At 30.2% G+C, this 22,988-nt stretch overlaps 1 protein-coding gene across 3 annotated transcripts in view; it reads right to left on the bottom strand.

Moving 5' to 3' along the window:
- Positions 1-22,988, bottom strand: part of LOC111687549 (stress-activated protein kinase JNK) — a 236,577-nt gene that overhangs the window by 24,246 nt on the left and 189,343 nt on the right. For all 3 annotated transcript variants that reach the window (XM_046956491.1, XM_046956492.1, XM_046956493.1), the window contains 2 exons: positions 9,353-9,617; positions 9,009-9,292 (listed from right to left, as the gene is read on the bottom strand). In XM_046956491.1, coding sequence (XP_046812447.1) covers positions 9,009-9,292; positions 9,353-9,617 — 549 coding nt within the window. The remainder of the gene's footprint in view (positions 1-9,008; positions 9,293-9,352; positions 9,618-22,988) is intronic.

Below are 22,988 nucleotides of genomic sequence, written 5' to 3'. Positions count from 1 at the left end.
CCTCCGCAAGGATAATTGGTGGAAAGGTCTGCCCACAAATATATTCTGTGACAATGCAACAAATTTCGTTGGTGCAAACTCTAAGTTGGCTCCATTAATGTCGTTCCATTTTGAGCCAAAAAATTCAAATAAATATGTCGATACCGTTCTGGAAACTATTTCAATATCTGATCGCTGATTTTTTTTTAATTTACTAAAGACATTGCTAAATTTGTGAAAGCTTTCGAAACGACAACAAAAATAAACACGATCAAACGTTTTTTTATACGTCCAACAATAATGATTTATTTTATGAAAATGATGAAATAGAGTCTCTTTCATATACTAAAAGATTGTTAGCTCATAAGATATTGAGGATTATAGGAGGATGTTGTTCTATTAGAATATTCAGCCTAAACAAATTATAATAAATGAGCATATAACAGAAATATTGAAAACTACAAACATACCTATATACATATGTATATATATTTCGAATAATATTATTGAAGAGATGTAAGCTTTTATTACGATTTATACGTTTTGGTGATAGCCACACTGGTCCTTTTCGATCTCAAAGCGACAAAGCTGATAAAATCTTAAACCAAATTATAGCCATATGAATATATTATCGTTGACGAACAACTTTTTCGGTTTAGAGGAAGAACGAAGTTTGATCAATATATTCTTTCAATTCATAATTTATTTTGCATCTTTTACAGGAACTAACTGGACTTTTATGTCAATCGACTCTGAGTACTTGAAAAACAAATCAAATTGCAAAATTTATAAAGAAACAGAAAATACAAATAGTAAATCGCAAAAAATTTACCTCGAGCATTCAAAATGCATATACATTTGTTAGAATGTGGTCAACATTAAATTACATAATATTTTGTATTACAAATTCGGTTTTATGTATTTAAAATAACTGAATTTATGGTTTTTGGTTACACAAACATTTTATGTTGTGAATATTAATAAATTTGGTTAATTTTTAAATAATTTAATTTTTTACTGATTTCATAGTTTTAAATGTAAAATTCCATATAAAATACAAGGGGTCAGCAGTTGAAAGTTTTTTAAATACTTTAATGCAAAACTAAGGCGCATCACAAATTAAATTTAAATCGTTCCCATGGCAATTGGAACTTCGCTCCGGAACGACCCGAGTCATATTCGGCAAAAGATTGTCAACCCACCGACAGCTGTATCAACCGAAAGTTTTTTCCCCAGGAAAGAACTATCGGCCACAGTCGAGCTGTTACAACAACAACAAATTTAAATAACTGTGGATTTTCCTCTATAAATATTCCATTAAATTTTATTTTTTTAATTGCATTTACTTATAAATCAATCTCGAAGAATTCAAATATTAACTGTTTTTGTTTTAAAATTTTACAAATTCGCGATTTTTAAAAAATAAACCCAATAAGTTAAAAAAATAACACATTCACAAAGGGTAGTCATCTTGCAGTGATGTGAAGGCTTAAGTGCAATAAATCCTATGGGCCATGCTAAGGGGATCAGCTCTGCCGAAGCTGGCTGGCTCCAAGGGGTCACTTTTAGAAATTGGACGGAAATTGGACTTCAGGTGGTCAAGACACAATTAAGCTTCTCCTGAATTCTTTCCCGATTTCATCTCAACTGACGAATATTTACACATGATCAGTAAACACTGATTGCATTATTCCAGCGGATCTACAAAATAATATAGATCTGAGCATTCATTGGCTAAGTACTATTTACGTGATTTTTATCCCAAAAGGAGGTAAGACATCACACACAAAGCCAAAGGAAATTTCTGCTCTTAAACTCTCAGCATACCTATATGAAGGGTAAATCTGCTGAGACGGCTTTACATTCTCTGGTTGGATATATTGAAAAGTACATGGGTTATGGAAATTTCACTCTGGTTACCTTTCTTGATATAGAAGGCGCTTTTAATAACGTCAGATCCTCACCTATCTGTCAATCCCTCTCTGACTGTGGGTTTTGTGAAGGATTTGCTATCACAACGGATTATTGTATTCTCACTAGGTGAAACAATAATCTGAAAAATAGAGCCATACGGGGCACTCATCAAGAAGGGGTGTTATCCACACTATTAGACTTGATTCACTAGGATTTAAAACGGTTGCAAACGCTGACGATGTTGCAGTAGCGGTAACTGGTACGAATCTTTAGGCTCGTGGAGACTAAGCTGTAGTCTCACAGCGTTTACTTAGGAAAAATAGGAACTTGTATTGTTTTCGGGCAAATGCAAAATTCCTCAATTCCCTCTTTGCTGTTGGATAATGCAAAATACCGAGCTATTACGGCATTATACGTTTGTAGAAAGGCTATTGGCCTGCATTGGGGTATTAACCCAGGAAATGTGCATTGTTTATATGAATCGGTGATCAAGCCGATAATAATGTATGGTGTAATTGCCTTCTGAGATGCACTTGCCAAATCATTCAACAGAAACACTCTCACGAAAGAACATTTGTTATGTTCTTAGGACGAAGCCCTGTAAAGCGATGTTTACAACGCTGCACTCAATTTCTGTGGATCTCCTTGCTAAACAATTGACAATGAGTACTGCAGACAGATTAAGTATCATAATTAGATGGATCTTTGGATCCAGAGGTCATGCAAAGATTGTAGATCTTCTCCCAATTATACATGTTTCTGAATACTGTATTTCGGAACCGTGCATTACGAGAAACTTTCGGACACGAGGATATAATTGGCAATACTATTGCTTATAACTTGGCAAAAGCTGTTACGGGGATGGCCATACTGGATTTAGACCAGTTCTGCGGTGTCCCCCTAGCGGCCATTAAGAAAGAAATACACAACATTTTGTTTTATATTTTGTACGATGAAGAGCTTTCAACAACATAGAGAAAGTCAATAACTTAGAATTGTTATCTTTATTTTGCTGATGATAGTAATGATCAGGGAAACCAAAATATGCAAATGCATGTTTTTTGTGGTGCGTCGTATGGACTCATGGATAAGATATTTACACGTTTCAGACCAACTTGAGAATTTTGGCATCGATTTGTTAGAGCATATTCTTGCATTTTTTACCCGTAAGAGCATAATTTTGCATGATTTGATTTTTTAGCATATTTAAGGCATATTTTCGAGTTTTTAGAGCATATTTTACTCTTTTAGTGCATATTTTGATGTTTTCGTTTTTTCGTTTTTATACATTTTTAATTTTCTTTTCGAAACTTTATTTATAAAAAATAAAATTCAATTTTTTTATTTTTTTTTAATTTTTTAGCCTATTTTACAATTTTGAAAAAAATTCGTTATGTTATAGTTTTTTATTTAATAAAGCATTATATTTTAAATCGGACATAAAACCGATTACTTTTGATTTCATGAGACAAATCCATTTTTATAGTTTAAAAAACTAATTATTGTAATTTATGACAACACCGATTAAAATGACAGTTTAAAAGCTATGAATACAATTGGAAGAAATGTGTCAAACTTTGTCGTTTGAAATATGTTTTTTTGGGGACCAAATGGTTTCATGTTATTTATTGGTTATCTGAACGTAAAACGGAATTCTATTATACTAGTTCTTCAAACTATGAGATGAAACATTTATAAAAAAATGTTGTGGGATATAGAATATGACATTAAACATTTATTATTTCATTACAATTTCAGTCTTTTTGAGCTTTTCAATGTTAAAAAATACTAAAAAAATTTTATTTTTGGAGCATATATTTTAAATTTTAAGAGCATATTTTGAGTTTTTTTACGACATATTTAAAGCGCTTAAACACTTTTTTTAGAGCATGTTTTCGGTTTCCCTGGTAATGATTATATGACCTAACATATTCTAAAAAACTTATTTTTCTTTCGAAATAACCATTTACTGTAGCTCTAAATCAAGAAAAAAATCTTGGAACACAGGTGTCCCGTATACGTGAAAGATTTAAAAACCACCCTGGTGGTCCCCCGAAATAGCGAAGCCTCGCAAAGAATGTCGCAAATTATTCAATCAGGCCAAAAGATCATGAGAATGGTCTTTATACAAGTGTTCCTTGAATAGGTTAAAAAATCAGGTTAGGAACGTCAAAAGCAGGTCTTGGAAGAATTTCTGCAGTAATGTTGAAAACTCCTCTGAGACCCGTCGCCTGCGCAAAATCCTAACAAAATCACAGACCGTTCAGAGCTTCATTCAAAAGCCTGACGGTAGTTGGACAACGAGCGTACATGAATCATTAACAGAATTGATGAACACTCACTTCCCTGGCAACTTGCCTCTGGATAACTCGACGGTTAGATCAGGCACTTTTCATCAGCATCCCACTGGTTTTCAGTTCGACGAGAATGCTATTAAATGGGCAATTAACACTTTTAACCCATATAAATCCCCAGCCCGGATGGTATCATACCTGCTGATCTACAACACAACATAGATCTAGTCACACCCTGGCTACGAACCATGATTCAAGCCTGCCTCACCTGGTCCTACATACCTGACCAATGGACTAGGTGCAAAGTAACGTTCGTTCCTAAAAGTGGGAAAGTTACACACACACCAAAGCGAAGCTAAGGCCAATTAGTCTATCTTCCTTTCTGCTTTAAACCTTAGAGAGAATCATTGACGTTGATATCAGAACGTCACTGAATCCGTCTCTCTTATCGCCCTCTCAATACGTATACACCAAAGCCAGATCGGTTGAGACTGCACTGCATTCTCTAGTTGGTCACATAGTGAAATCTCTCGAATTTGGAGAGTACACGTTAGTAGCCTTTCTGGACATAGAAGGTGCTTTTAACAATGTAAAACCTGCCACAATTCTATCAGCTCTGCAAAAGCTTAATGTAGATGCCTCAACTACAAGGTTTATACGAGAACTTCTGGAACAATGGATCATCTGTTCCAATATGGGCACAGCAACGATCCACAGAAAGGTGAACAGAAGCACACCACAAGGAGGTGTACTCTCTCCGCTACTGTGGAATGTCGCCATTAACTGTTTACTCAAGACACTGGATTCCATGAGATACAAAACTGTTGCCTACGCAGATGACGTTGCTGTAGCAGTATCAGGAATCCACTTGAATACATCACAGAGGCTGGAAGTTACACTCAGAATACTAAGTCGATGGAGTATCGATAGTGTTCTGGGAGTGAATCCGAGCAAAACCGAACTTATACTATTTACTAGGAAGTATAAGATTGACTCTTTTACACTGCCTCGTCTGAACGGAGTTTAATTACCACTTTCGGACAGCGCTAAATATTTAGGGGTTAATTCTTGATAGCAAATTATCATGGACCCCCATGGAACCCAACCCATCATAGCAAGATGTACAAAAGCCATAATGGCAATGTACATTTGCAAAAAGGCGATAGGAGCAAAATAGGGATTAAAACCAAAGTTAGTGAAATGGATCTTTGAAGCGCTCATCAGGCCAATTCTGTTCTGTGGAACTACCTTTTGGTGGAAAGCACTAAATATAAACTCAAATTGTAAAATCCTTGACAAGGTTGTAAGGAAAATGGCGATCCTGACAACTGGATCGCTGGGATCATCTAAGACGAAATCCCTATTCGTGCTACTTAATTGGATCCTGACGGACTTGGCCAGTAAAATAGCACTCACGACGGCATTCAGACTGAATGCAATAAACGTATGGTCATGCTAGTATTACCGATAGAATAAGAAATCTACCTGTAAATATTGATTACTGCGTCCCCACGCCCTTCCTCCAGAGAAGCTTCAGTTTCATCATCTTTGAAAATACGGGACTGCAGGAAGATCACTCTCCACGAAGCCTATTCGTGTACACAGATGGCTCAAAGCGCGGTGAACGAGTAGGGGCGGTATTTTCATTCCGGAATTTGGAATCAGGATTACTTTTAGAATAAGTAATGACTGTATTCCAAATATTGGCCATAAAAAGAACGGCAAACTGGCTCTGGTATCATAAGATATCAAACAGAAATATCCTAATCTTTACCAACAGTCAAGCTGCAATTAAGTCCCGGACAGGTGTATACTTTACATCACGACTAGTCCAGAAATGCCGGACATCCTTAAATATTATGGCGAGACTCTACAGGCAATTGTATCGCTGACGAGCTCGCGAAGGCGGGTACGCAATTGCCCGACTCGGACATACACCATTTATGCGGTACTCCGATAGGAGTATGCAAAAGACTTAAGGTACGTTCACACCTATTAAATATTTGACGTTTTTTATCAAATATTTGTTGGCTTTACTGTGAACACAAAATATTTTTGAAGAACAAACAAAATATCAGCTGTTTTTTGTGAAACATTTTTATTTGTCAACCTACAAATATTTTCTTAGTGTGAACACAATGTGAACACCAAACATGAAACATTTTTGTTAAACGTTAAAGAAACTATTTAATAATATTTTTTACGATTTCATAGAAATTTCTGCCTAAAAACAAAAAATTAAATACATTTTTATTTCATAATTTGCTTAAAATGAGTATTTCTATTTTGACATTTTGTTTGAAGAAACAAAGCCAAACACAATTCAATACAAATAGTAAAAGTTTGTTTGCTCGGTGTACACATTACAACAAATAATTTCGTAAAGCAATTGACGGATAAAACAGTAAAAAAACAAGATTTTGTTTGCAGGCAAAAAGGAACATAACAACAAGAACAGCTAATGCGCAACCAAACCAAAAGCCAAAAATATATGTGTTTATATATACTTAAAAGCTATATCATTGAATAATAACTTCCATATATTTTAAAACTTCATTTAATATTGTTTTTCATCAAAATTTTACCACAAAAAAATGCAAATTACATTTCAATACCTTGTGCAAGTGGAAAAGAGATAGATAGACTTGCATAAGGTATTGAAATTACATAACCTATAGACTAGACTTTTAACTAGACTATAAACTAGAGTATAGACAAGACTAGAGACTAAACTATAGCTTGACTATAATCTAGACCAGCGGTTCCCCCGGTTTTTACTTCGCGGACCCCTTGAGGAATTTATTTAAATTCGAAGGCCCCCATACATATTTTGATATCTTATTGTTCTAAATATGTAATTGTTCATCCGAAAATTGTCATAGTCCATAAATCCCAAGGTCAAACAGATGTAGATATGTCATTTCTATAAAATATTCCCGTACATTGAGAATAATTAATATTTCATAGAAGTTTCAATTGCCTGTTTTTGAAGATAGAATGACTTCATTGTTGAAATGTTAACATGATGTTTAATTTTATGATCGTGAGATCTTTCACGTTCCTTTTTTTAACTAACGAAAAGGTTTCTTCATCAAATATCGTCGACATGTGCTTAAAGAGTCACGTTGCAAAATTTTTTTGCGATTGCAGACGGGTAATCTGAGTATGTTAGCTTATTTTTCGGGAAAATAATATAAGAAAATTGAACTTCTTCGATATTGTTGCGGAATGCGTTTATCAGCATAATATATGACTTGAACTTTTTGCGAAAGTACTGTGAATTTTACTGCATGGTTTTGACTATTTATGCATTTTCTGATGTTAATTTAATAATATTGGTCGACAAAATCAAGTTAAAATCTGTGTATCACGTCGGAATGGAATATTTATATTTAAAATTACCTGGATTAACGTATTGAAGACGAATAAAGAGTCACCTCTGTTTCGGAAATATATTATTTTAGTCCTTCCAAACAAGAACACTTGTTTACAATTTGACAAACTTAAATCTGCGATAAGCTTGTCCTTGAATTATGAAATGCGGCCTAACTTCATACTCCGAGATAACAGTATCTCTTATTTAATTGTAATTTGGGAACCGTTGGACTAGACTGCAAACTAGACTATAGATGCATATATTATATATAGTATGTTGTTACCAACCAATAAATAACAAAACAAACAACAAAAATAATAATTATCATTAATTTACGCAATTGCTTGAATTTCAATTAAATGTCACAACTTTGTCTCAGATTTATATTTTATAAAAAATAAAATAAAATCAGTCATATAAGCGACTATTTACATTTTTGTATGAGGTGATAACACTCTTTTCAGAAAATAAACAAAGAACAGCTGTCATTGACGCTGTTTGATCTTACATTTGGTTTGAAAGATCAAATAATTATTTTACCAAAATGACATAAATTATTCGACTTTTGGTGTTCACATTGATGAAACAATGAGAAAATATTTATTTGCCAGCAAATCAATTTGTTTTATGAAAATCATCCGCATTGCTGTTTGTTAACATGAAATATTTTATGTTCAGATTCGACAAACAAAGTTTTTTCAATCGTTTTATATATTAATATTATACACTTTTATTATAAAAAATTATTTTTAAACCTAATAAAAAAGTTAAAATTAAAACAAACTGCCAAATTGTTTTTTTTTTCTTGCATGAAAATATACGATATACTGTGGCTGCAAAACATGTGTGTGTTTGAAACAAATTATTTTTGCACTGTTTGATAAAACAATACCATCAAATATTTATTCAAGTCTGAACATGAAATAAATATTGCATTTGTTTGACGCAACTTTATAAATATTTTATAACAAATATTTGGACCAAATATTTTACAGGTCTGATCGTAGAAGATGGAAAAATGAGCCAACTTGTACTCAGACAAAGAAGATATGGCCAAAGAGCGCACGGACCATCTTCTACGATACAGCCGAACCCAACTCAGCAAAACTATAGCTGTCATCACTGGACACTGTAAATTTGGTAACCACGCAATGCGACTTGGATTGCCTTATAATGGCTACTGCAGAAGCTGTCAAGATGAGGAAGAAGAGGAATCAATAGACATCCGGCTTCGGTATCTGGGACATCGATTTCTGGAGGACACCTCAGAGTTATCAGGGATACAAAACGACACAAACTCAATTAGCACTGATCACTAGCTTTTTCGAGTTCGAGACTCTTTTCCGTTTAAGTACAACACTTTTAAACTAAACTTAACTAACTTAATTGGCATTTAATTGCCAAATCAAAACCCGGCTCTTACTTGTTTTCTTTATTTTACTTACAGCATTAACTTCCTCATTGTCATACCAGACATGTATATAACTGTGCAATAAAGCCTGTTCTACCGATATACGTTGTTCAGGATCAATTACGAGCATTTTGCTTAATAAATCTCTTGCTTCAGCGGCTTTTCTTCTACTTTGTTCATTGTTGTCACTGGGAAATAGAACATCTGGAAACAATCTATCAAAGGAATAGCCTGAATAACGAGGTCTATTTTCAACATAATTTCTCACAGTAGGCTGTAGTCTTTGCATGAAAGAAGTTGATGGTGTTCCAAGTTGTTCTGTTAATTAGTAATAAAGGGCTTAATATTATTTTTTTATGTTGAACAAAAAAAATATACCAATTATTTTGTTCCATTGATCAATGTGATCGGTACCAGGAAATAGTACACCTCCTCGAATCATTTCGCCCATTATACATCCAACAGACCAAATATCGACATTTTCCTTATATCCCATTCCTAAAATTACTTCTGGTGCCCGATAATAACGTGTTACAACATAGGGCGTCATCATAAAAGTAGTACCAGCTGTCCTTGCCAGTCCAAAATCTAGAATCTTCAAAGTACAATCAGCTTTGACAACTATATTGGATGGTTTTAAATCCTGAAATTAAAAAGTTGTATATTCATAATATAAATGAATCAATTTTGCATTGTATATATAATGAAAACAGCATTTCGTATAGCATTGGCGATTGTAAAATTAAATCACAAAATAGGTGTGCTATAGAACATAATCGCAGGAAGTTTGGCGATTTCAAATCACAAGCACATATCAACTAATGAATTAAAATAAATAAAATTAATGAAATGAAAAAACAAGTAAGAGTTTTACTTTCGTGTGAATACTATATACCCTTCACTAAGTATGTTTAAAAAAAGATTTATTATTTTTAATTTTTTTAGGATATAATTTAAAAAAAATTTAAATTCATTTAATTCTTCTTATAATTTTACATTTTATACCTGCATCAAAGTAAAAAACTACAATAACAAATTAATACACTGAAATAATCCATGCTTAACTGTGCGAAAAAAATCGGATATCATGAATTCCAGGAAATAACACAGAAAACCTGACAATTTTTGACCTCATGTCTTTCAATTTCCTTTATATTATCAATATATGTCCTTTAAGCAGAAAATAAAACAACACCGTTTTTTATTTTGAAAATTTTAAAGAAACGCGATTTCATTTGTGGTTTTAATTTGTTCGAAAGGTAGAAAACTTAAAATGTTCATATCTTTGAGAGTTTATCTAGGATTTTGTTGATTTAAAACATCGTAACTGTGATACATTTCTAAATAATATCATCCAAGTCGTTCTGTCTGTTGACAGTATTTTAAAATATCATAAATCAAAATTTGTTATTTTTTATATTATCCTAATTATATTATAAATTTCTTTGTAAGTTTGTTTATTTGTTTGTGCGTCAATCACGTCTAAACGGATGAACCAATTATCTTCAAATTTAGAACAAAGAAAGATCTATGTCTGGAAGCGTCAATAGGCTATATAACTTTCCGAAAATTGGACTAGAATGGGTAAAAAAATAGGCGAAAACTACGAAAAACGGAAAAAATTGGTACTTTTGTGCATAAGAACTTTTTTTTTGGCTATTTTAATGCGAAAATATTTTCGATTTAGCATTCAAAAATGTCAGAAATATGTATTAGCAAAGTTGCGTTGCGAAAGTTGAAACAAAACTGGTATCAAAAATTGGGAAAATTGGTACTTTTGTGATTGAAAACGAATTTTTGTATATTCTAAAGCGAAATTATTTTCGATTTAGTTATCTAAAAGACGTGATACACGGTTGTTAGATATTACAACGTTGTCAGTAAAATGTTCAGAAAATATCTAACGATCGTCTGTCAGACTGACAATATTTGTAAATTTGTAAGTTGGCAGTGCTATTAGACATTTTCTGAAAATTTTACTGCCAACTTTGTAAGATGTAACAACCGTTCGTACATAGTAAGTAAGTAATTAAGTAATTCAACTTAACGGGTAATTATGTGTAGTTTAGGTACTTTTTCGGAAATATGGAAATACTTGAGTAGTATTTTGCTGTAATCTGTCAAAATATATATTTTAGAAAAAGTAAATTAAAATGGGTATAAAAGGAATTTTCGTGTTTTTCACAAGGTCCACTCCTAATTGGCTGGGCTCACTTTAAGAAATTTTCAACAGAAATGTATCTTTATTTAGAAGTTTCAATTGGTTGGATATGGAACGCGGTAAAATTATTAAATGTTTTTCAAATTAAGAGACTTACCCTCTTATTCACTAAAAATTTAGAGATAAAAGGAACGAATTTTGTTGTGTAATCTTAAAATGATATATAGTTTTTGAATTAGTGTGAATTTTGAATTAATAAATATCAATATTTTTGACAAATTAAACTGCAAAGGAAATATTTGTATTTTTGCTACATTTTTTGATGCAATTACGTCTTATTATGACAACGACGGAATCGAAATTTATGAAATTTGAAACTAATACTTCAAGACTGTCTTGGAAAGCATTAACAGGCATTTTTTTAAACATAATTCAGAAAGGGCAAAAAATTAATACATTTTCTCAACGTCAATGAATATTATTTATTTTAAGCCCCTTTCACACGAGCACACAAGTAATATGATCTGTCAAAATTTTATGTAGAAGGATACGGATGCGATCGTTTAAACACGATATGTAATATAACCTTACTACATCGTGAAAAATACTAATGGAAAATCTGACATTCAATACCAAATACCAATTTTGCACACGAAATTTTGACCGAAACGAAAATGTTTATTTATCATATTTTTACATCATCAAAAAGTTTTAAAAATGCTGAAAATTTGTTTACAGAAGTTATCATACATCCTGGATGTACAATAAATTTTCGATATACATAGGTACAGAACGCCTTTTTAACTGTTCGTTTTTTCGGCTGATTTGAAAAACAGAAAGTGATTAAAACACTAAGAGAAGACAAACATTTAATTTGAATTACCTAGTTTCGACTATACATTTTTTCTCAAACGATCTAGACGTGTTTGTCAGACAGTCAGACTATTGTTGCAGTTTGATTGGAATTCAAAATTGACAAAAACGGTTTACATTTGGACATGCCCAAAGGTTCGCTTTAGATAAATCGGCAAATTGAAATTTGCGAACTGTGTTAAATATTGTAAGTATTTTTTATCTTTTTATTATATATATTTTTTATTTTTTTTAGAAATTGTAATGTTACTAATTCGATAAAATTCACTTTGATTTCGATACATATTTAAAACGTAATTTTGATCAGCTTGGATAATAATATGATCATGTATAACAATATTATGATATATACAAAAATATCATGATGTTCAATAAATCGTAAAAAACCAAAAATAAAGCATTTCACAAAAATGGTTTGTTATTAGAAATTTATTACTCTCTGGAATAAGGAATTAGTTGGTAATTGACCCAATTGCTAATTAAAGACCGTTTTCAAAATCTTCCGGATGTTCATATTTTGGTTTTAAATGTTATAAATTTATTACTTTTTAATCATATATGCGTTTTTTATTCAAGAAAAAATTCGTGTTCACCGAACATTGTAAACCGAACAAAGTTTGTGTTCGGCCGAACTTTCAAATTTACCGAAGTTCGGGTTCGGTACCGAACGAAATATGGAGTTCGGTCGGACTCTAATATACACTAAAAGCTCAAAAATAAATGTTTATAAAAATATTCCAAACAAATTGAAAATATATATGTTCAAAATATTTCTATTTTATTATTTTTATTGTATTAAAGAATATTTATTTTAATTTAATTTGTTATATTAATACATTGATGAAATTTCCGTATTTTTTTGTATTACTATTTCCTTTTGTCTTTTAATTTTGTTACTACTTTAATATTAGTATTAATTAATTAATGTATTAAAGAGTATAAATTAATTCAATATAATGATATGTATTTGAGATCCTTTAACAGTAGTGAATGATTATATTTTTCCACTATCCTATTAATGGAGAAAAAATATTGCACTATGCTGTAAAAAAGAGTTTTTACTAGTGTTTTTCACAAGGTCCACTCCTAATTGGCTGGGTTCACTTTAAGAAATTTTCAACAGAAATGTATCTTTATTTAGAAGTTTCAATTGGTTGGATATGGAACGCGGTAAAATTATTAAATGTTTTTCAAATTAAGAGACTTACCCTCTTATTCACTAAAAATTTAGAGATAAAAGGAACGAATTTTGTTGTGTAATCTTAAAATGATATATAGTTTTTGAATTAGTGTGAATTTTGAATTAATAAATATCAATATTTTTGACAAATTAAACTGCAAAGGAAATATTTGTATTTTTGCTACATTTTTTGATGCAATTACGTCTTATTATGACAACGACGGAATCGAAATTTATGAAATTTGAAACTAATACTTCAAGACTGTCTTGGAAAGCATTAACAGGCATTTTTTTAAACATAATTCAGAAAGGGCAAAAAATTAATACATTTTCTCAACGTCAATGAATATTATTTATTTTAAGCCCCTTTCACACGAGCACACAAGTAATATGATCTGTCAAAATTTTATGTAGAAGGATACGGATGCGATCGTTTAAACACGATATGTAATATAACCTTACTACATCGTGTAAAATACTAATGGAAAATCTGACATTCAATACCAAATACCAATTTTGCACACGAAATTTTGACCGAAACGAAAATGTTTATTTATCATATTTTTACATCATCAAAAAGTTTTAAAAATGCTGAAAATTTGTTTACAGAAGTTATCATACATCCTGGATGTACAATAAATTTTCGATATACATAGGTACAGAACGCCTTTTTAACTGTTCGTTTTTTTCGGCTGATTTGAAAAACAGAAAGTGATTAAAACACTAAGAGAAGACAAACATTTAATTTGAATTACCTAGTTTCGACTATACATTTTTTCTCAAACGATCTAGACGTGTTTGTCAGACAGTCAGACTATTGTTGCAGTTTGATTGGAATTCAAAATTGACAAAAACGGTTTACATTTGGACATGCCCAAAGGTTCGCTTTAGATAAATCGGCAAATTGAAATTTGCGAACTGTGTCAAATATTGTGAGTATATTTTTTATCTTTTTATTATATATATTTTTTATTTTTTTTAGAAATTGTAATGTTACTAATTCGATAAAATTCACTTTGATTTCGATACATATTTAAAACGTAATTTTGATCAGCTTGGATAATAATATGATCATGTATAACAATATTATGATATATACAAAAATATCATGATGTTCAATAAATCGTAAAAAACCAAAAATAAAGCATTTCACAAAAATGGTTTGTTATTAGAAATTTATTACTCTCTGGAATAAGGAATTAGTTGGTAATTGACCCAATTGCTAATTAAAGACCGTTTTCAAAATCTTCCGGATGTTCATATTTTGGTTTTAAATGTTATAAATTTATTACTTTTTAATCATATATGCGTTTTTTATTCAAGAAAAAATTCGTGTTCACCGAACATTGTAAACCGAACAAAGTTTGTGTTCGGCCGAACTTTCAAATTTACCGAAGTTCGGGTTCGGTACCGAACGAAATATGGAGTTCGGTCGGACTCTAATATACACTAAAAGCTCAAAAATAAATGTTTATAAAAATATTCCAAACAAATTGAAAATATATATGTTCAAAATATTTCTATTTTATTATTTTTATTGTATTAAAGAATATTTATTTTAATTTAATTTGTTATATTAATACATTGATGAAATTTCCGTATTTTTTTGTATTACTATTTCCTTTTGTCTTTTAATTTTGTTACTACTTTAATATTAGTATTAATTAATTAATGTATTAAAGAGTATAAATTAATTCAATATAATGATATGTATTTGAGATCCTTTAACAGTAGTGAATGATTATATTTTTCCACTATCCTATTAATGGAGAAAAAATATTGCACTATGCTGTAAAAAAGAGTTTTTACTATTACTAAATTAATTTTAGTGAACAGTGAGGCTGCACTTTTTTAACTCACCACTAAACTAGTGCATGAAATATCAACAAAAAATTTGTAATATAGAACATAAAAAAAATATTTTTATATTTTGCATAAAAAGATTCAAAAAATCAATTAAATCACTTATAATAAAATTTAAACAGGGAGAACGATTTCAAAAATGCATTCATGAAGTGCATTTCCATAAAAAACTTTTTAATATAAAATTATATTGGAGTGAAAGAGAACAGCAACAGATATGAACCTTTAAAGTTTTACACCTTTTTGATTTTTGTAGTTTTAGAACAAATTAAAATCGCCATAAAACTCGTGACTTAAATGTCTAATAGAGAATGTCCCAGCAAAATCTTTGCTTACAATGATTACCATTAAGTACTTAATTAATGACTTACTTTGTAGGTAAAGTTTAAAAAAAATCAAAATAAAGAAACAAACAAAAGAAACAAACAAAAATAAAACAGTTACTTTTTCTGTTTTTTTTTCCTTTTTTGTGAACACGATATCAAATGTCTATTTTTAGACAAACAAAAAATAAAATAGTATTTGTGTGTGAAAACTATTATTTGACGCACAATAAAACAACAAAGCAGTGGTGTAGTAAGAGTAGCATTCAACTGGTAGACGGAAGGTACTGAGTTCAACCCCAGTCTGTGTCGTCTTTTTATACCCTACACCACTTTAGTGGGGAGGGTATATTGGGTTTGTGCTGATGTTTGTAACATACAAAAATATTCGTCCTATACCCACCTTAAAGTATACCAATCGGCTTAGAATCATTTTCTGAGTCGATTAAGCTATGTCCGTCCGTCTGGCTGGCTGGCTGGCTGGCTGTCCATGTAAACCTTGTGCGCAAGGTACAGGTCGCAATTTTCAAGATAATTGGATGAAATTTGGCACACACGCTTCTTTTGGCCCAAGAATTGAAAATGGTTAAAATCGGTCCATTATTTCGACTAGCCCCCATACAACCGTACCCCCAAATAGTGCCTTTTGGCTTATAATTGATTTAAATGATCTATTATGTTAACAAAAGTCGACAAAACTTAGTTTTATAGAACTTTAAATGACATTACCGATTTTTGTAATGATCGGGATTCATTTGACCCTATCCCCCATACAAACTCCCCTTCAGAAAATGACTTAAAGGTCAAAATTCACTTACAAACACTAATAACACTTTTAAATTCTACATAAATAATATTGAAGAAGACTTTACTCCCCCTACCAACATTATTAAGGATAGGGCCATATTTTGCCCTACTCCCCTTTGAGCCCTCTTAAAAAAATCTCTTTTTTGCCAAAAAAAAGTAAAAATATTCCGAAATAAAGTTAAAAAAACCAACCAAATGGTTTATTTTTTTAAATAATCCCCATTTTTAACATACATACTGTCTGGTGTAAGGTATCATGTGGCCGGCTATGCCCGACTATACATTCATACTTGTTATTTTTATTTTTTCATAAATATTCTATAAATAACTCTACTAAAAAACAACTTATTTCCAACCAAATAATATTTGGAACATCTCAAACAAAAATAAGTACTTTTTCTAGTAGAATTGTAAGTACTTTACTCGATGAGTTCTGGTGATTTTTCTAGTGAATTTGTAAGCAAATATTTTGCTGGGGTGTTTACAAAAAATTAACCATTAATCACTTTTCCAATTTTATGAAAACCAGTCGTAATATTTTTTTCGTATATATTTGTTTTATTTTACAAAATAATTTCCTTAAAGCATGTAATATTTAACGAGTGTAACGATTTTTTTTAGAAACAAAGTTATTTTGTAATATGAAAGAATTATTTTTGATTTTACAAAAAAAGTATTTTTTTACAATTGTTATTCTTATTTTCGTAGTATTACGTGAGTTAAATTAAACGTAATTTTAAATTGACAGAAATTGTTTATAACTTCATAAGGATTAGAAACGACCCAAACTTGATGGAAATAATATTTTCTAAATTTTTAAATTTTAAATATAAAAGTCACATATCTGAATGAAGGTGTTTAGTATTTAAAATACAAAGAATAAATAAATCTTTGAAGTATCTGTTAAACATATTTTTTTTAATTCGTAATTTTTCATTTTTAAATTTACAATAGCGGTTTTCACTCTTGGTAGTAAAGTACCATTGTAATCATGTTAAGTATGGTAGCTATATTAAAAATAATACTATTTACATCAACGCAACAACAAAATTGTTCAATTCACAATCGATGTTGTAGCGTTGTACGTCAGCAACTGCTACAATAGTAATAACAATGTTGTTGGTATTTTCTATGCAAAAGCTCTATACAACTCTTACGACAATTTTTCATATGTTTTTCTAATGTCGTAAGAAAGTTCAGTGTTGTCAATTGTTTATTTCAGCATATAAAAAATTCAATCGATTTTGGCATAAAAAACGATAAAGTGGTAACACAGAAATTACAAACAAACAGCTGTTTGCCAAAACAAAAATAAAGTTTTATTAAAAACTGTTTATTTATTAGTTTAAAATGTGGAATAATGAAAAAATAGAATTTTTAATAAAAAGAAATTAATTTGGTTTATTTTGCTCGCTTAATTAGTTTAATATTATTTGATTTTTTTATCTTTTGACATTGTTTGTTTTTGATTGTTTTTTTTTTTTCATTGTGAACATAAACTTATGACTTGCTGCAAAGATCTGTTCACAATCACTGTTACTAAACTTTAGTAGGTACAATATACAACTTGATTGTGAATTGAACAAATGTGTGTATGTAAAATTATGTCGAACTACCATGAAAAAATGTCTACTACAGGGGTCGGTAAACTTTTGAATCGGAAGGGCCAAAATTTACAGTTTACAAAACATGGGGTTTAAAAGAGCCACAAAATATTAATTTATTGAAACATTACAAATGCTTTATAAATTGACTTCAAAAACAATTTTGTTTTAATTATATACAAGACAACTCTGCAAGGAAGATTATTGACTACAAATACTTTTTGAATTTTCATATGTTTTTTAAAATATGTTATATACAGATAAACATTTATTAGAGTTGGGCAACAGTGATACCACAATCAGTGATAAAAGGCATTTGTCATAATACGGTATAAGTGTCATAGAAGCAGCAATCGAGAAAAAAATTTGCAGAATTTTTTTATGCAAACAGAAATTATACTGTGATGTATTGCGGACATCGAACCATAATTGACCTAATATAAGGAATCTTTCAGAAAATTACTCTAACGATCATAATTGACATGTAGCAGTATAGCGACGAAATTTGACATAAATAAGTTGTATAATAACAAAAATGTATCTTTCAGATTTGATTTTAACACTCATAACAGGCTTAATATTCAACACAAACATGAACAAAAATCACTTTACCAAATTTAGTGATGATCGGCTTATAATTGATCCTACTACTCATATTAGATCCCCATTAGAAAATGGCCTATCGCTCTTAAGTGACTTAATAATAGCAGTAAGCGACGACATTCGACACAAACAAGTTTTATAAAAACTAAATCTCTCTCGACCAAATTTGAAGACGGTCGGAACATTATAAGGTATACTTCAGAAAATTACTCTCACACTCTCAACGCTAATAACTGATCTAATAATATAATTGTTGACCATACCCCCATATAAATTCCTCTTAAGGACTTTTAAGCTCAAAACAGGCTTATTAATACCAGCATAGTGGTAAATTTGTCATAAACAAGTTTATAAGAACACATATATCTGTGCCAAATTTAATGAGAATGGATTCAAAATTGACCCTACCCCACATATAGAGTCTTCTTTTGAAAACGAAGGCTAAAATACAAGTATAATGATGAAAATCAAGAGAAACAAGTATGAAAGTATAGTCGGGCGTGACAGACCAAATGATACCCTACACTAGTTATGAATATTAAATGTGATTATTCTTTATGATAATTCATTGTTCCGATACATTTAAGCAATTTATTGATGAAAATCGAATTATCTGAAAGAGGCTTTATATGGCGTCTAGGGGCAAATATGAACCAAGCCCGATAAAGTTTTGTGATTATATATTATATAATATTTATTTGTGTTTATAAGTTAATTTTGGACATTCAAGTAATTTTCTGAAGGGAACTTTGTATGGGAACTAGGGTCAAATGAGGGCCGATCTTTCTGAAATTTGGCAAGGTCCCTTCCACTAAAATGGTGTAGGGTATAAAAAGATTTATTGGATCCAAAATCTCATTACCGAATTTTGTAAGGATAGGTCCAAAACACACTTTCTGTTCCATTATTTATAGCCCACATTTTATGTTAAAAATATATCAAACTTAAAAAGATTACTGTCATTAAAACGTGCAATATTTATAAATATTACATTTTTTGGTACCTTTTTATAGAAAACGTGCAAACAATATAAAATTCTTTAAAAAAGATTAAAATTTTCAAATAGACCAAGATTTTAGTATTTAACTGTATCAATTAATTAATTAATCATTTTTCCAAAAATATGTTTTAATAAAAAAAGAAACACTAAAATTTTGGAAAATATGATCATGACTTACATCTTATTTGTTTATAAAGAACTTTTTAATTAATACTTTAAAGAATTAAACATTTACTTGCAATATGAACGTGTACATGGAACAAATTCAATGGGAGTGATGGCTTTACAATGTTTGGATCACAACATGTTGTTTAAAGTTCCAAAAACGATTCTAAATTTTCATTTGTTAGTTAGCTTTTTACCTAACTCTTCCAACTTGCTTTTAAACTTTGACAATTTTCCATAGTGCAAAGTTTTACTTTTTAAATTTATCAACTGAATTTCTAGAGATCCAACACCAATTCCAAATGGCTCAATGCGTATTTAAAACAAATATGAATGTATAGTCGGGCGTAGTTGAATATATGATACCCTACACCAGTCAGTATGTATATTAAAAATGGGGATTATTTAAAAAAATAAAGCATTTGGTTTGTTTTTTAACTTTATTTCGGAGTAGGGGAGTAGGGCAAAATATGGCCCTATCCTTAAAAATGTTGGTAGGGGGAGATAAGTCTTCTTCAATATTACTTATGTAGAACTTAAAAGTGTTATTAGTGTTTGTATGTGAATTTTGACCTTTAAGTCATTTTCTGAAGGGGAGTTTGTATGGGGGATAGGGTCAAATAAGGTGGGTATAGGACGAATATTTTTGTATGTTACAAACATCAGCACAAACCCAATATACCCTCCCAACTAAAGAGGTGTTGTGTTGCTTTCTTTCCCATTCAAAAAGTATTTGTTTTTATTTTGCTCATGTAAAGTTAAAAAGTTTTGTATAATGTTTTGTTAGTTGCGTTACTCATTAATTAAATCGGAATGATTTTATAATATATATGTATATACATATATTTTTTAATAAATAAAATGTGTGTATGAAACTAAAGAGCCACAGCTCCACATCCAAAGAGCCACGATTGGCTCGCGAGCCATAGTTTGCCGACCCTTGGTCTAGTATATAAGCTTAGTAGATTTACCAACAAAATAAATAGCTGATCGGCATATAATACATAAAATGAAAATTAAGCAAGTAAAAAATTCTAGTCGGGCGAGGCCGACCATACAAAACCTTTTACAAAAACATAATGTGATTTAGTTGCCACAATTAAGCATTTAAGTTGAATTGTACTTTGCCCCATATATACATACTTAAGCCGTTTATTGTTGAATAAAATTGTGGACATTTAGGTGAAATTTCGATGGGGGTTTTTCATAGTCTAGTATAGAAATTGGTTGTTGCAGCTTTTTGTCGAGATGTGAGTATATTAAATATATATATGAACTTAAAAGCCATATGGAGGCTAGGTAAAATAATGGACAACTCCAAGATTTATTGAACATTACAAACGAAATTTTCTTTATATTTTTTCATGTAAGCAAACCGATCGTAAAAAATTTTTAAGCTAAATTTCTGTACATAAAAGCTATATTTCAGTCAAATTTTGTATTTACATCATAATTTAGATAATGTGTGTTTACCATTTTTAACAGGCTTCGTCTACGGTATCATAGACGATCATGTGCCAAATTTCATTGGATTACCAAAATCGCGACCTGTAGTTTGATTACAAAGTTTAAAAGCCCTATTCGGGGGTTCAGTTGTATGGGGGCTGGGTGAAATAATGGACCGATGTTAACCATTTTGCATAGGCTTTGTCTGCAGTACTATAAAATATCACGTGCCAAATTTCACTGAATTATATCTCCCATACTAAATTGGTTAAATATAAATGTTTTTGATATATCTCAGCAACGAGAAATATCAAAAATAAGAAGCAGTTTTTCAAAAAAGCCGAGGAAAATATTTTTTGTTGATACTGCTGTAGATAATCTTTGGCAATAGCCGTGGAATGGTCTAATGAAGCGTTTTTATAAAAATTACAAATTTAAAGTTGTCAATATTAGGCCGTATATATTTCCGAGGATGCAATAGCCGTGGGGTGCCCTAATGTACTTAGTTTTTTATATTGAAATTATAAATTTGGAGGCAGAACGTAAACATCTTTTTTGCTTAACCCTCTGGGACCGACGTGAACTTTTTATAATTCTTTTACTGTCCTGGCGTCTGCTAGACACTCGTTTTTGAACGCTTTTATTTTCTAAGATCTATTTTTGATATCTACTTAAATTATTTCCGTTGATAATTTAAGGGCCTTTATTATATTTTCGACACGACAATGGGAAAAATGGCTCCTTTTGGAGTTTTTTCACAAAATGAGGCTTTAAGTATTAATTATTGCAAAATCGTAATGTCTACAAAATTGTCTTTCCAAAAAGACAAAATTGGTTAAAAAATGGTTGAGTTATTAAAAATTTACCCGAGAATTTTGTGATTCTGAAGACACATAAAAGTAAATATAAGAAAATTTGTTTTAGTTTTGAAAAATTTTACAAAAAAATATTATATTTACCTATATAAGATTCATAAATGTGCTAGTACAAATTTCTGTTCAAATTGGATAACGCATAGGGTAGAATGCGATTAATTAGAAAACCGAGTAATCGATTTTATCGCACTATCAAATTTTGTTTTAACATGACAAATGTAAATAATAAAATATCAAATTTTGTTAAAAGTAAATAAAAGAAACTTTATATTTTCTATAAATTATAAATTTTTTCATGTTTCAGGAAAATTAATGAAACTTGTTTTACATAAACATTATACCATATTTGAAACATTTGATACATATTATATTGAAAATATTATAAATATATATTCTCTGCCAGTTTTCGTGCTTTTAAAATATATTTTAACAAAAAACAGTCAAATTCCACAGGATTTAATAAATTTTTATTAAAATGTGTTTTTTATTTCTTATTTAACCCATTAGATACCAACGATCTTAAAATCAATGAATTTAAATTATTTGTTGCAAAATGAATCTTATTATGAACTCATTCGAAAGAAAATTTAAAAACAAAACATTTTTGAATTTTGGAAATGCGATTTTTGGGCTGTACTCGGATGGGTACAGCGGGACAATATGGGTATAAATACAAATAAATAAAAAAATAAAAACCAATTTTTATTATTATTATTTTAATATTTTGGTATTTTCTTACACAAAAATCGAATCAATTAGTTTTAATAATTTTTCCAATAGATTAATTATGAAATGTATTGAAATTATCTGTGAATTACCGTATTCAGTGCACTTTTTCGACACTTTTTTGATATTTGTGTTAAAATAAATTAATAAAAATTCAGGAAATGGAATGCATTCTTTACTGGCACTGCTGTCATACAATTCCCATTCACCAACAATGTTGTCTGGTAGATCCTCTAGTAATTAACAGTATTTATCAATTAATTTTTCATCAATTTCTTGACAATATTTAAAAAAAATAATTAAAAAATATAAATGTGACTTGATTTTATTATAATGATAATCAGTAGCACCTACAAGCCTTTAAAAATTTTACCAAAAAGGACATAAA

This window comes from Lucilia cuprina, chromosome 2 (genome assembly GCF_022045245.1).
Source record: "Lucilia cuprina isolate Lc7/37 chromosome 2, ASM2204524v1, whole genome shotgun sequence".
NCBI lineage: Eukaryota > Metazoa > Arthropoda > Insecta > Diptera > Calliphoridae > Lucilia > Lucilia cuprina.
This window is presented reverse-complemented; position numbering and strand designations above follow the sequence as displayed.